Genomic DNA, 16,399 nt, shown 5'->3' with positions numbered 1-16,399 from the left:
CATAAATAAAAATCGATTTGTAATGTAACCTTACCTGTCTTGCCATCGTATTCACAAGATGATTGTATATTCTGTTCAGATTCTTTGAATAATGAGTTATCTGATAAATTCTCTGAAATTATTTGTTGTGTTAAATCACCTTCTGTTTCACTAATATCAGAAGAATCTGAATCATTCGATGTAGGATCGTCTTGATCATCAGTATATTCAGCATAAATATCTAAACTAATCTCTTGTTGTGGTTCGTTTTTAATTTTTTCAGACGAATTGGATTTTTCACAGTGTGCTTGAGTAATCAACTCATGACTTTGTTGCACGTTAATTTCACTAGATTCTGGAGCAATATCACATTTCTTAGGTAGATTTAAAATATCATCACCTTTAGATTCATCTCCATCTGAGAGTTTCAATGTAGATTCTGTATTGGTTGGTGTATCAGGTGGAGTAGTTGAATGAGAACTTGTGCTTGTGTCTTGTAGAATGCTACTTTTCCTACATCTTACATCATCATCTAATGTAGTTCCAGCATTTTTGTTTGCATCATTGTTTGTATTTGATTCTATTTTATCCACAACCTTTGAATCAACCACTTTCTCATTTGTAATCATCCGAGATTCTTTTTCTGACAATGCTGCAGACAGTTTTTGTTGACGATTATTTTCTTCTGTTACCTGTTGTTCTACTTCTAAAAGTGGCTGATCCATAGTGGCTGAACGTTTCTTTTCCATTCCATATCTCAACCGAATACTTTGAACTCCTAGACTGTGGGATGTTCTGAAGTTTAAATATAGTGTAATAAAAATGTTATGAAACACATTAAAAGTTTATGTAAATAATCCGGAAAATTCTATTTATATCTATCCTGCATCCAAATATCCTATAACAAATAATTGTCTAAACAAGTAGTAAGTATTGTTTTAATAACGAAAAAAGTTAATCTTTATATTTCTCATATATGCTCAGTTAATCCTATTACTATTGCCCCCAAATGCCCTGGTACGGCCAAGAGTCAGGAGAGTCAACTCTCCCTCTCGAAATGTTCTCACATGGCCACTTGCATACAACCACTGAAAGGGAAGTCATACTCACTGCCTTCTCACGACATAACTGTTGTTTGACAACAGTGACAGATAAAATGTAATTCTCAATATCAATATCTGGGAAATACAAAATACTACTAAGAATAATTTATCTATACTTATATTATTATAAAGAGATATTATATTAAATCAAACCCTTTAGTGTTTTTAGTAGTTCGGGCTCTGACTCTAATTAGATTATATGTTGATTACTATTGAATAATTACTATCGAAATATATATATCGCCTATTCTAGTCTATAATCATCGACTTAAATCGCGTTGATGAATAACAGAATCAAATAAGTCAATAACGTGAATGGAATTTTGAATAAGTATATTTTGTACAATCATTGATAGAAACAGACAATCAGAGGAACGAAGCGAAATGACGCGCAGTGGAGAAGTCGTGTGAGCCAATTCTATTTGATCAGCCGTTAATCAATATTTATGGTCACAAGAAAATAGGCTACAAACATGTGGTGAGTAGGATAAGATGTACACACACATACGCTCATATAAAAACAGTCAGGGTTGATAAGTCAGTAATTAAAAAAGTCAAAATGTAACTCAAGAAGAATGGATAAATTGGCATGTTCAAAAGCTAGAATAAGATATATGGGCTTAACATAATGGCCGACACTACAGTTTAATGTTTCTACTGTTTACTGAAGTAAACAATATATGATTAGCGTGTACTTTTTATTCATAACTGTTTAGGAAGTTCATAAAGTTGGGCCATTTGGGCAGTTTGACAACTTAATAATTATATTTGTTCCAAGCAATAACAACCCGGTTAATCCGTTTTGGTGGTTACATATCTTAAAAACAACATTAATGGTAAATTTAACATCTAGGTTATTATTTTTTGTAACTTGGGTTCAAATTAAGAAATAAATAAAGATGGATGACAATCAGCAACAGAATCTAGCACACACGTTTCGTCCTAATTGGGACTCATCCGGTAGCCGGATGCATCTACATCCTAGAATTCATGTTCACTCCTAGACTCGAGTCCGGTATAGTTAGCTTCAAACGTCATCACATTACTCATTTACCTACTGAATCCTGTTAGCTAATAGCTTTCAATTTATTTAATAACAATTCTGAATAAATTCTATTACTACTATGATGTAGTTCACTTAGTATTGTTTTACTTGAATCTTCCCATTGATGTTTTAGGACTGAAATTGATCAGTATCTTATTGGCACATGTGCATACTGTGCGTATGCCTCGATATTGCCTTAATTTACAAGCATTATAAGCAAAACATCAATTGGAAGATTCAAGTGAAACAATACCAAGTGAATTAAACTTCACTCCATTGCACAAACAAGTGGCTATCAGGACTCAGTAGGTAAGTCGATAACGCGATGGCGTTTGAAGCGAATCGTACTGAGTTCGAGTCCCAGAGTGAACATCAACTCAGATGCAGGTACATCTAGCTGACGAGTCCCAAATAGGACGAAACGCGTGTCCTGGATTCCACTGCTAGCCACTATCCATCTTTGCTTATTATGATGTCGTTTTATCAGAATGTTCACTTGATTAGGATTTTTATAATATTCCGTTCTATTTTTCTCCATCCCATTTATTCACTGTCATAATAAAGTGGCATATGGGGTTAAAAAAATACATAATTTACTTTCACTCTATTATTTATAACTTTGGGATTAAATAGAAACTGTCAGATGACTGAATTAACATGTACATAGGGAAATATTCATTAAATGTTTGTGCCATGTAAAAATATTGACATAACCAAACAAAAATAATAATCTAATAGAGGAATTTTTTGGAGAATGGTTTAATTCGTGGCTTGCATTCATTAAAAGCTGATTTAAGCTAAAGCGCTATTGAAATTCAGAGAGCATTAGACAGTTGTTTATCCCTATTATGTTGACCTGTAATGGCATTGGACCATAACCACACAATCCTCAAAGCTGAACACGAGACTACTCGGAAAACAGACATTCAATATTTAACGCGGAGAAATGTCTTACGATGGAAAAGGTGGGAACAATGAGTTGAATTAATTGGAGTTGATCGAATAGCATGGCTCGGTCATGCAGGCGTGGTCCCTGCTGAATGTTACCTTATATCTTTTATTCATATTGAATATATTGTTATATCCCTAGACTAAGCTTGTTCTACATCATGTATTGGTGATTGTTAAGATACGATGAGTTGGAGTAGATGATGGTATGACGTCTACGTAAGATCTTATAGATAAGGCAGATAGATCATGACAAGTATACAATTTTAGGATTAGGTCTATTATTAGAGTAGTACTAATATCATGGTAGATCATAATTCTACATACTCATTAGTGGTTTATTTTGAGATGTTACTGAAGTTTTAGTGAAAGGTTTGACTGTTAGACTTCGAACATTTCAGGAGTGAGGCATTTGTCACCACCGATATCAGATGGTAATAAATTTGCATTCCAAGTTGAATGAAGTTGAAAATAAACTATTCTTCAACAACGTTTAACATGCAATTTGGAGTTCTTTTGTTCGATTTCTGGAGGGGTAATATGTACATACTTTTGAGGACTCTCATGCTAGGACGAAACAGCTATTCTGTTATTCTTGGATTCCAGTGTTATTTAGAATTAAGTTTAGTTCGAGACGACTAATAATTATTTCTTAATTAGTATAAGTTTGATACAGTAGGTAGCTTGTATCACCAATACATTACTAATTTATCTTAATCTACACTTTCCTTTCAACAACGATATGTGCCTCATAAAACATGTTTCTAGATAAAGACTATCATTTATTTATCTTCAAGCGTAGGAAGTCTTGGTTAGTTAACACAAACTAGTTCTAACATACATGTGGTAGATAAGTTAATGGGTTGTTCCGATGGATCAACGTACTTATATAAATTCTAATTTAACTACGTTCCGGACACTAGTTTACAGGATTTTAAAAGTTATTAGAGAAACATTTCTAGATTTAAAAGATTCATGGTGAAACTATAATTTATGGATGACCTTTGAGCGATGCCAAACTGACCTTCAGAATGTCCACCTAATAACCAGTACCAAATGAGGGTTATTAACCTGTGTGAGGTATTAAAATTATGATTTACAGTTGATGACTAAGGTTAGAAATCAGATTTAGTTTTTCATCACGAACTGATATCAGCTATAATGCCAAAACTCTATTTAGCCAAATGTATGAATGAATTTCACTCCCAAATCAGAGACCTGTTATCTTATACTTGATTGATTCGCCCATAAATTATAGTCTCGCCGGATTCATTACTCATCATTCTAAAACCTTATATGTCATATCATACTCTTTCTTAAATAACTCCTAAAAGACGGATGGACATTGTAGAAGAAATGCCAAATAACATTATTAGCAAAAGATGAACATTTTATCAACTTTATCGACGTGTATGAGGGTTTGGTGAGACCACATAAAGTAAACGGCAATTATAAATGATGTTTTCATCACTAAAACATTCAGGATGCTAATAGGAGATGTGAGGACAATAAGAGGAGATGACTTAACTTGCGATCAACAAATGGCGTTTGACAAGATAAAATTGAAGCTAAAGAATTACTGAATACTGGACAGTGGTTTAATAGCGACTTCCTTGAACATACTGACAAACTGAACGAATTCAGGATAGCTTTCAACAACAGTTTCCAAGCCATACGAGATTTACTCAGAGATGAGGGAACTACTATGGAGAACGATTAGAAAAGGAATTAAAAGCACTAACTTCAACATGCTCGGTGTTGTGCCGCAGGAAGTATCTTCATAAAGAACGAATCTCTATCTAAGCTCTGAGTCAAGATTCAAGAAAGGAAACACAAGAAGTCTTTTATCAATGACAGTTGAAAAAGAGCACAGAAAGTCAATAATATATTTCAGCTAACAGGAGAGTGAAGAGAAGCATTAGAGCCGACAAGCAGAAATAAGTGGAAGATCTAGCAGTGACAGAGGAAAAAGCTGTAACAGAAGGAAATATTAGACAACTATTTGATACAACCAAGATACCACTTTAAAGTTTACGTGAATCAACTATATAGTAGGCCAGAGAAGATTACAACTTGATATCTTGAAATACATCAATCGTTTCAAAGTAATATGATAAGAACAACTCAGAAAATATACAGTAACACTATCAGTTCTGAGAAACAGTTTATGGTTTAATAGGGTAACTAGCACAGTATCTACAGAGGTGAAAACTGAAGCTTGTTAAAATGTAATATTCTCAATAAGTATAGAAATGTAACGTTTTTGTTCACATACATTAACATAGTTATTTCTAGTAATATTTAAATGTATTAGAATAATATAAATGTTTCAGTGAAATGACTATGACTGACCTTCTTAATCCAGGATGAATATAGCCAGGAATAGAGCATATACATGTGATTCGAGATGTACATCCGGACAAAGGAACATTGAAATAGACGTTAGGTTTTGGATGAACTGTCAGTAGGCAAACATAACCAGTATAACCATCAGATGCACATATCCATACATCGCAAGGTGTTTCAGCCACAATCGGAGATGATTCAATCATAGATGCACATGAAAGCTTAATTAGTTAGCAAAATAACAAGAGAAAATTTCGTTATTACGAATAACTAATGGAAACTAATAGTTTTGACTGAGGATATAGGTAATCTTTAATAATATTTTGTCTTCTTAGTGTATAATAGTGATATAAACGAACACCCAATAAATCATTCAGTATTATCTGATTTGTTTATACACAGTTATGAAGTGCAAGTCTGTTTTATTTTCTCAAAATTACCAATTTAAGGTTGACTTATAAACATTTCAAGCTTCTTTTGTCTATAACACTTGTCTAGTCACTTACCAGTTGTACCTAAATTGTATCTTCCTTTCGATGACATCTTTTTTGAAAATACAAATATTTAACTGAATACATCTACATAAAAAGTGAAGTATAGATCTATGACTTTCTGATATTTAACTATGAATCTACTCCACATTGTCTAAATGATAGCGTCCATTTTCAGAAATCATTTATAACAACGTCAGGTGGATGATTTTGATGGGGTTTCTTTCTCTGAGCTGGACGGTTTGGTCGTGGATCTTTGATCACTCTTCTGAACGACATCATCAGTACAAACTTTTGATAGTTGTTGAGAGTTATCCTGAATTCATTCAGTTTTTCAGTATGTTCAGGGAAGTCGGTATTAAACCAATGTCCAGTGTTCAGTGATCCTTTAGCTTCAGATAGTTTGTGCTGATGTCGTTCAGAAGAACAATGAATGATCCATGACCAAATCATTTATAACAACATTTTACGTTGATTAGGTGAAGATTCATTTTATGTCAGTCAGAAGCAGTATAAAACACTTATAAATAGGTGTTTGTTTACGTTCACAAATCATACCACAACAGAGAGTTACAAATATCAAGGCAACTATCAAAATAATAATAATGAAGATGATAGTGAAAAGACTATACAGGGAAAGTATTGTTTAAAACTAAAAAAACGGATTCAGGGAATAAAAGTCAAATAGTTTAAAAATCGATATGTAGAGTGGTAGACAAAGATTGAAAAGATCCAGGCTTTGCAAACAATTCTGTATAATGTCAGTTAGTTTAAAATCATTAATTAGAATAATTTTAATGACTACAACTACATAGACGAAATTTAGCAAAATGTTTAAAATGTCTAAAAATTCCATTGATTCAAACAGTTGAGATCATGAGTCAATTGAAGCTAGACCACCATGGAAAATCTGGAAGCACTGGATGACCGTTTCGTCTCAGTATGGGACTCCTCAGCAGTGCGCATCCACGACCCCGCCTCGCGGGATTCGAGCCCAGGACCTATCAGTCTCGCGCCAGGCGCTCAACCAACTAGACCACTGAGCCGGGTCAGTTGTGAGGTAGTAATTCACTGATGACAATGGTGGATTATTTGAGGTTAGACATTAACACCATTGGATGCCGGCTCAGTGGTCCAGTAGATTAAGCGTTCGCGCACGAGACTGAAGGTCATGGGTTCGAACCCCGCGAGCAGGATCGTGGATGCGCACTGCTGATTAGTACCACAATAGGACGAAACGGCCGTCCAGTGCATCCAGGTTTTCCATGGTGTTCTAACATTAATCAGTTCATGATCTCAATCAAAAACTTAACAATCTCCACAACCCCCAAACCGATAAAAATACATTCATTATTAACTCACTATACAATGCTCAATTTATTTGAAGCTGTCAAGTCCAACCTTATTATTGATAATGTGGTTTGTGCTACTTATATCCACATAAGTAGTATATAACGTTAGTCAGGAATAGAGTGTAAGGCAGCAGAAAGTCAAGAAGATCAAGAAGGTAAGAACAAGAACAGAAATTAGTTGACATGGAAATACAAGAACAATAAAGTCTGTAACGATTGACTGATATTTGTCAAAGGGACATTCAAATATGAGACAATTCATTAACATTTGATAAATAAAGTATTTACTATATGGTTCTCTCATTTTACTAAGACGTTCTGTAATTTCATGCTTGAATACATCCAATTATCCTCACTGATGTTCTCATTCACTACAATACTTATTATCAAGAAATGTTAATTAATTACTAATAATTGCCAACTGTGATCTAATAAACAGTTGTTACAGACTATGGCTTTTTATCTATCTATCTATCTATTTAAAACAGAAACGAGAAGAAAAAAGAAACTACACTTCATAGATATCTGCTATAGAAACATCAGTACCAAACGTGAACATATTAAAAAAACAAAAAATAAATGAAAGATACATATGTATCCAAGGATATGTATATATATATATATCAAAAGCTGGTAAAATATGTTTCGTATTTTGCATTTCACCTAAAGACCCAATAACACCTTTCTAATGAATACACATTTTTGGAAGAAGAAGTACATTTTCTTCATCAAATAATAATATCTCAAATAGAAGCATATGGATAGGAACAAGAACAAGAACAACAAGAACAACAACGAAGAAGAAAAAGAAGCCCAACTGAATATACGTAGTATCTACCTTAAATATTTCACAGATTTAATATCATTGATTATCATTATTATGCTAAATGATAAGATTTGCTCCATTTTTTTTTACTATTCTTCATAGATTGAAATTGATAAATTGTAGATTAAGTCAAATGTAATATTAACAGAATTCTATATAATATGTACAATGTGTACGTGTATTTTTTGTATTCTCTGTCTGGGCAAATTACACCTGTTGTAAATTTGTTTGTACATATTCTGCTTTTCATCTAAATTCATAGAGAGATTACATTTTAAAGAAGAAGAAGGAGAAGTAGAAGAAGAAGGAGAAGAAGAAGAAGAAGGAGAAGAAGAGGAAAGGGGAAAGAAAAAAACAACGTGAACAATTTGGTCTACTAATATAGTTTAAATGAAAGCAGCTGTTAACTTATAAAGAAATTGTTTAATTAAATAAACTTATGGATATAATTTTGTAAGAAATATTTTCATTTCTTTTATAGAATCTACAATTTACTAGTTTCAGTATTTAAGAATAGTATCTCTACAAAGGTTTGGTGATATTATGGTGTGTACTATTTATATCTGCATAAGTAGTATATAAACTCCGCTTGGAGTCCCTCCGGGGGCTACTGCTGGTCCCAAGCCCGGATAAAGCAGGAGGGTTGAGCATGGGGTTAGCGACCCCATCCCGTAGAAAACTAACTCGCTAAAAGACGCTAACCATTAAAAAATTATTCAAACCCTTTAAAATCTGCTCTGGGAGTCAGTAGGTCTTCATTTAGAAGAGTTATGACGCCTCATGATGAAAGCCGAGTTCATTCGGAAGTCACGAGGCCGATGCCCCTTCTGACAACCAGAGCAACCATGGAATGTTCGTACAATGTGGGAGACTGGGAGAGTCTTCCAAATTGCTGAGTAGTATATAACGTTAGTCAGGAATAGAATGTTGGACCGTAGAAAATCAAGAAGATCGAGAAGGAAAGAATGGGAACAGAAAGTAATTGGTATAGAAATGTAGGAACAATCAAATTTGAGATAATTAATGGATATTTTGTAAATGAAGTATTTACTGTATGGTTCTTATATTTTATTAAGAGATTCTATAATTTTGTGTTCAAATACACTCGATTGTCCTCAATTGTGTTCTCGTTCACTACAATATGATCGAGAGAAATTAACGTTTTAGAGTCTTTATCGTTGATAACTACTATTGTGATGTGTGCTACTGACGACGACATATATAAGTAGTATGTATCATCAATCGACAATGAAATGTCTAACAGCAGGTCAAAAAGATTTAAGAGAAAAGAACGAGAACAAAGAGCGATCGATATGGAAATGCTAGAACACTGAAGTCTGGGACAACTCATGGATATTTTGTAAATGAAGTATTTACTGTATGGTTCTTAGATTTTACTAAGAAATTCTGTAATCTTATGTTCTCGTTCACTACAATACGATCGAGAGATGTTAACGTTTTAGAGTCTTTATCATTGATAAGTGCTTTGATAACTACTATGGTGATATGTGCTACTGACGTCAATAGATATAAGTAGTGTGTATCATTATTCGTAAATGAAATGTCTAGCAGCAGAAGGCTAAAATGACTAAAGAGAATAGAACGATAACAAAGAGCGATTGGTATGGAAATCAATGAACAATCAAGTTTGAGACAATTGATTGACATTTTGTAAATGACGTGTTCACTGTATGATTTTTATATTTTACCAAGATATTCTGTAATATTATACTTTGTTACTAATCCGAACTCATGGATTAATAAATATCTGTTCAAACACAATTTACCAATATTATACAAATGAATGAATTTAATTATGTTCTTACTCTTTGAACACTAATTTGTATGGTTCTATAAATGTAACTAAAAAAAATCTTTTTCCATATCAACTTCATGACATTTGTCATTAACTTGGTATTGTTTAGCTTGTATCTTCCCATTGAGGTTTAAGACTGCAATTGATCAGTCTGTTATTGGCATATGTGCATACTGTGCGGATCGCTTCGATATTGCCTTAATTCACAAGCTTTTTTTAAGCAATGGTGGATAGTGGCTAGCAGTGGAATCCAGGACGCGCGTTTCGTCCTATTTGGGACTCGCGTCCTGGATTCCACTGCTAGCCACTATCCATCATTGCTTCCAACAGTTTGTCATTAAGTTTGAACATCTCAATCGTTCCAATTCATATCTATTTCAGTTTACGATCCAGTTGAACAAACATACAACTTTGACGTATCCATTTAAAGGTTCGATTACTAGATTATATAATTCAATCAGTCATTTTAATCGTTATATAATAAATGAGTTTAAGAAATAGATCTACTTATATTGAGTTACTCATTTACTTTTAAGCCTAGAAACTTAGAATAATAGATTTTCATGTCTTATATATGATATCACAATCATATGGGGTTTATATTTCTTTTCAAGATGTATCTGGGTTATCATTAATGGTTTTTTCGAAATGTTATTACCTTACATATGAAGTTGAATTTTCACAAGTGTTTTCGATTGCTTGTTAAAAAAATTATGAATAAAATATATTTCTTGTATTGTTGAATATTCATAGTCTATGTTCTTAGTTAGACAACTATTAAAAAACAGGAAGCACTGGATAACCGCTTTGTTTTAGTATGGGACTCTCCGGTATTCCATTTTTTCTTCCACTTTGCTCAGCTATTGTCCATCCCAATGGGTAGTTGATTGAAGGTATGTCTCTTACAATTGTTGATAGAACATATTGGCGAAGACACTTGTGAGAAAAATACAGTTGTTCTCGAGTGGAAGCCTGCGTTTTGGCGAAATTCTCCCATTTTCGAACAATAAGAAGCGTATTACGCTTATATGATTTTGAGGTGGTGGAGAACATTTGTGGCTCAGGTGGATGATTTTGATGGAGTTTTGTTTTATCTGAGCTGGAGAGAATAAAACTCCATCAAAATCTCTCCGGTATTCCCTTTCTTCTGCCCCGTCGGGGATCAGATTCGAGAAATTCACATCTAACTTACTTACTTACGCCTGTTACACCTCGTTAAAAAGAATAGGTCAACCACCAGCATTCTCCATCCAACCCTGTCCTGGGCAATCCTCTCCAGCTCCTTCCAGTTGTTATTCATCCTTTTCATAACTGCTTCTATTTCCCGACGTAATGTGTGGTTTAGCCTTCCACTTTTCCTCCTCCCCTCAGGATTCCAAGTTAGGGCTTGACTTGTGATGCAGTTTGATGATTTCCGTAATGCATGTCCTATCCATTTCCATCGTCTTTTACTAATTTCTTCTTCAGCTGGAAGCTGATTTGTTCTCTCCCACAAAAGACTGTTGTCGATGGTATCCGGCCAATGGATGTTGAGTATCTTGCGTAGACAGCTATTTATAAATACTTGTACTTTCCTGATTGTGGTTGTTGTAGTTCTCCAAGTTTCAGCTCCATACAGTAGAACTGCCTTGACCTTGGTATTGAAGATTCTCACTTTGATATTGGTTGACATACAGTTGTTTTGAGTTCCATATGTTCTTCAATTGTAGGAATGTTGCCCTTGCTTTGCCAGTCCACGCCTTAACGTCTGCATCTGAACCTCCTTGTTTTTCGATGATGCTTCCCAGGTATGTGGAGGATTCCACATCTTCCAGAGTCTCGTCATCAAGTGTGATTGGGTTGGTGTTCTCCGTGTTGAATTTGAGGACCTTGGTTTTCCGCTTGTGTATGTTGAGGTCTACTGATGCAGAGACTGCAGTTACACTGGCTGTCTTTATTTGCATTTGTTCATGTGAATGAGATAGGAGGGCTAGGTCATTTGCGAAGTCCAAATTGTCTAATTGGTTCTCAGCTGTCCATTATATGCCGTGTTTTCCCTCAGATGTCGAGGTCTTCATTGGAGCCGGCCTATTCAGGATTTCTTCAATGTACTCTACCCATCTGTCCCACTGTTGTTGAATATCAGTGATTGGCCTGCCCACATGTTACTACAGGCATTTAAACTACAGGTCACTGAATTCACTTTTATTGGTTTACATCTTTTACTTCAATAAATTTGCTATATAACCCGACTATTTCCATTGCCTTTGTGTATAACTTATCGCACTTAATATGGTCATAACTTCTTACAAGAACTAAGGGAATTAACTCTAGAAGTTAATTACTAGGGGTTAATAAAACTGTCGAACATTATATTCTGGATCGTTGCTTGATCTTGATTAGATAAACATTGGTTTGACATGGACGTAAACACTATCAGATCTCGGTTCAGTGGTCTAGTATGTAAACGTTAACCGTGAACTAACGGTCCTGTGGTCAATCTTTGAGAGAGTCCTTTATACTCAAGTCTAAGACATTTCATACTTGAACGAAAGAGAGACCAAATGCTTCCTAGTTTTTGGAAGGTTGTCTAGCCAAGAACAGTCAGTGAAATAAACTATATTTATTTCGATTCGGCAATCACAGTCATTCACTTATTAATATATATATATATATATATATATATATATATATATATATATATATATATATATATATATATATATATATATATATATATATATATATATATTTGATTGGTAGTGCTCTACGGATGAAACTTGATGTATCTACATATGTATATATTGGAAGTAATATAACAAATGACTCACTTGTATTCCTGGTAATGTACGTGGAATTTGAACAGCCTCATTAAATCGTGCCATTCTTTTAACAGAACCTTAAAAAGTAACAATTAAAATAAAGATACTTAAATCACTTACATGTACATTTTTAGAAAAAAAAAATCATTTTTACAAGTCATTCCCTTTATTCCATTCAGTCAGTTAGTCAGTTACAACGTAGGACCAGGCACATACATGCATCGGTTCAAGTCTTCACACTTCATTAGTACAGCAAGACAATCAAAAAAGGGTATGCTCTTATTTCTGTATTTTTCAAAAGCTTATATACATTTCAAAACTTATCTTATTATACTATATAACCTAGTTATGTAGTTATGATCCACGAACTACTTTCTAAGACATGCTTTCAACGATTCCGATATAACCTAGTTGGTGCGAATCATAGTTATATTCTTTTACTTCAATAATTTGTCATGTTTGACAAATCTATATAGCAGAATATGCTAACATGTATATATACAATTGAACAGCTTTAAGAATGAGATCATCGTAAAGAGATCTCTTCATTAAACTACCGTCTTGTTCAAATGATGTATCTCTAGTAAACGTTATTGAAATATGAAGCGAGTTACCATTCAAAAATAAAAAAAAGAAAGAAAAAGTGCTCTTTCACATGTGAATCAATGTCACAGAGAAAAAATATTTTCGGTTTTTTTCAGCGAAGAATCTTTTTAATGAACTGCAGATAATCTTCTCTATCTTGGAAAACAGTTGTGATGTTTATTTGCGTTGAATAAATGTACTTACTTACTTACGCCTGTTACTCTCAATTGAACATAGGCCACCGACCAGCATTCTCGAATTCACCCATGCCCGACCCTCCGCCTTTATCCGGGCATGGGACTGGCAGTAGCTCCTGAGGAGGCTCTAGGCGGAGTTTTCAATAGATATTTATCAACTTAATTTTGATTTACTGTGATTATATTTCATTTTCTGTATAAGAGTCATATTAAACAAACTTACTTAATTGACGTTTTAATTCGAGTATTGTTCTTTCCCATTCTTTTCGTTTTGCACTATTTGGAAACATTAACTCATAACGTTCAACACCTTCTCTAGAAGAAATAAAAAAACAGATTTGATTTATCAGGTAGAGAAAAATTGTAAAGAGTTAGCTTTGATTGATTATATACATGGTTTCTATGATGAATATTTACGAAAAACTTGAGAAAATGAAAGACAGATTGCTTATCAATTGGTACATATTGTATCTATCATGCATAATAAAAGGAGTTAGACTTGTGAAGATCTGTAGGTCATTCATGAAAATAATTTGCGCTCTCTATATCACGTAGATTAATACATATAGACTGTTATGGACATCAATTCTCGTAGAAAACTTCGAACTCTTGGTCATAAACAACTAGAATAAGTCCAGATAGTTTTTAGAATCTTTAAGTTCAAATTAGTCAGCAGCCATGAGTAAACCAACTCGATGCATACTTAGCTTATCAGTCAATAAAAAAACATTATGGTCAAGAGATAGGGGAGATGAAAATCAAACTACGTATACAAACAATGACAAGACGTGTAAAGAACACTCAGTAAATAGAAATAGCGATAGAACAGATTACAAGCGACTACCATAACATTTCTAATACCCTAATGCTTTTAAAACTTATTCCAACAAAACTGTTTTTATAGTGTTAATTAGTTGAAAGGAAACCATTCTAATGACCTTTAAGGACTTTAAGAAATGTGAAACCGACATTACTATCTGTAAAAAAATTATTGTTAAGTAACCACCTAGAAACTAGGTAAGAGTTATTGTTAGGATTTAGGGTTAGAGGTTCGAAATTACGCCAGAAAATCAGAACAAAGTGTTAAAATTTATAAATATTAGTGAGAAATCGAATAAACAAATGTACAGTAGCCTGAAATAGACAGAAACTAATAAATTTATTTCGTTAATTTTAAATATCAAGAATCTTTGTGATTCATATGAATACTCATGAATAGCGGTTGTTATTCTTTAATATTATGATGTTGAATAATTATAAGTCAGTAAATATTACAGCATGTCTACAACTGAAGAACATCTGAAACTCAAAGCAACTCTCTGTTAACCAACACCAAAGTCAGAATTTTCAATACAAATATCGACACAGTTCTACTGTATGTGGCGGAAACTTGGTGAACTACGAAAATCACCCAAAAGATACAGGTGTTTATTAACAGTTGTCTACGCAAAATACTTCGCATCCGTTGTCCAGACACTGTCAGCAACGACATACTTCTGGAGATAACAAACCAGATTCCAGCAGAGGAAGAAATCAAGAAGAAACGCTGGAAATAGATAGGATACATATTTAGGAAAGTACTTAACTACGTCACAAGGCAAGCTTTCACTCGGAATCATCAAGTTCAGAGGAGAAGAGGAAGACCAAAGAACACATTACGCCGAGAAATGGAGACAGACATGAGAAGAATGAACAACACTTGGATATAACTAGAAAGGAAGGTCCAGGATAGAGTGAGTTGGAGAATGCTGGTCGGCGGTCTATGCTCCACTGGAAGTAACAGGCGTAAGTAAGTAAATATTTCTATTGTTAACTTAACTCTCATCAGGTTAATAGCTGACCATCATTTAGTTGTAAATTCGCTGACTGATTCGTCACAACTGTTAAAAAAATTGTTCTTTGATAATTACTCCATTCCTTGTTATGGGGACTATATTATCTGAAAGCGTTATAAAATTATTACTTCTTTGAAATTATCTCTAGAAGTTGCTTTCATTAAGTTGAGTAGATTATCACCGTGTTGTTCTATGGTTCATTTAGGGAATATATACAATAAATCTTGGTATCATAATGTAACGCAGACAAAGTTATGTTGAGGCCTGTCTTCGACTTAGGATACTGACAGATTAATATTGTAGTGAAAGAACACTTGTGTAGGGAAGAAGAACTTATTACTTAATGCACAATCACACAATTATGTAGTAAAATATGGAAATCATACATCAAATACATCATTTGCACATTTTCTTCGGATGGTCTCTTACTAGATTGAATATCCCTTCACTCTTATTGTTATTTTCATTGCTTAACTTTTCCTTTTTCTCTTCCCTTCATTTCAATCTTTTATCAACCTACTACTCGTAGACATTCCACTTCTGATTGATGTTACATACTACTTATAAGTAGCATAAACCACAATTTGTAAAAGGCTTTATCTGAATGTAGCATAACCTATCACATTTTTCTTATTGTTTATCAATCTATGAAAACAATTAATTCTTGCCATACTGTAGTGATAGTAAACGATGGTAATATGAACTTTCTTACTTGTATAAGTGTTTTCATATGTTATTTTATTGAGTAAAAACGAGATCATAAATTAGAATACAATAATAGTGAAATGTTCACAGATTGAACTCATGAGTCAGTTGAAGCTAGACCACCGTTGAAAACCTGGAAGCACTGGACGGCCGTTTCGTCCTAGTATGGGACCCCTCAGCAGTGCGCATCCACGACCCCGCACCACCCGGGGCTCGAACCCAGGACCTACTGGCTTCGCGCGCGAGCACTTAACCATTAGACCACTGAGCCGGCATCCAAGGGTGTTAATGTCTAACTTCAACCAATCCACGAAGTTGCGCTACCGTACACCATTGTCTTCAGTGAGTTCCTATCTCACAACAGACCTGG

General features: G+C 34.0%; 1 protein-coding gene across 1 annotated transcript in view; it reads right to left on the bottom strand.

The window, feature by feature from the left end:
* Nucleotides 1-16,399, bottom strand: part of ARHGEF17 (Rho guanine nucleotide exchange factor (GEF) 17) — a 95,365-nt gene that overhangs the window by 20,741 nt on the left and 58,225 nt on the right. Inside the window, exons 13-16 of the mRNA XM_051213891.1 lie at nt 13,713-13,804; nt 12,717-12,784; nt 5,428-5,642; nt 35-774 (exon numbers count right to left, since the gene is read on the bottom strand). Coding sequence (XP_051069910.1) covers nt 35-774; nt 5,428-5,642; nt 12,717-12,784; nt 13,713-13,804 — 1,115 coding nt within the window. The remainder of the gene's footprint in view (nt 1-34; nt 775-5,427; nt 5,643-12,716; nt 12,785-13,712; nt 13,805-16,399) is intronic.

The sequence above is a fragment of the Schistosoma haematobium genome, chromosome 3 (genome assembly GCF_000699445.3).
Source record: "Schistosoma haematobium chromosome 3, whole genome shotgun sequence".
In the NCBI taxonomy this organism is placed as follows: Eukaryota; Metazoa; Platyhelminthes; class Trematoda; order Strigeidida; family Schistosomatidae; genus Schistosoma; species Schistosoma haematobium.
Note: the sequence above shows the minus strand (reverse complement) of the source record. Positions and strands in the feature narration are given on the sequence as shown.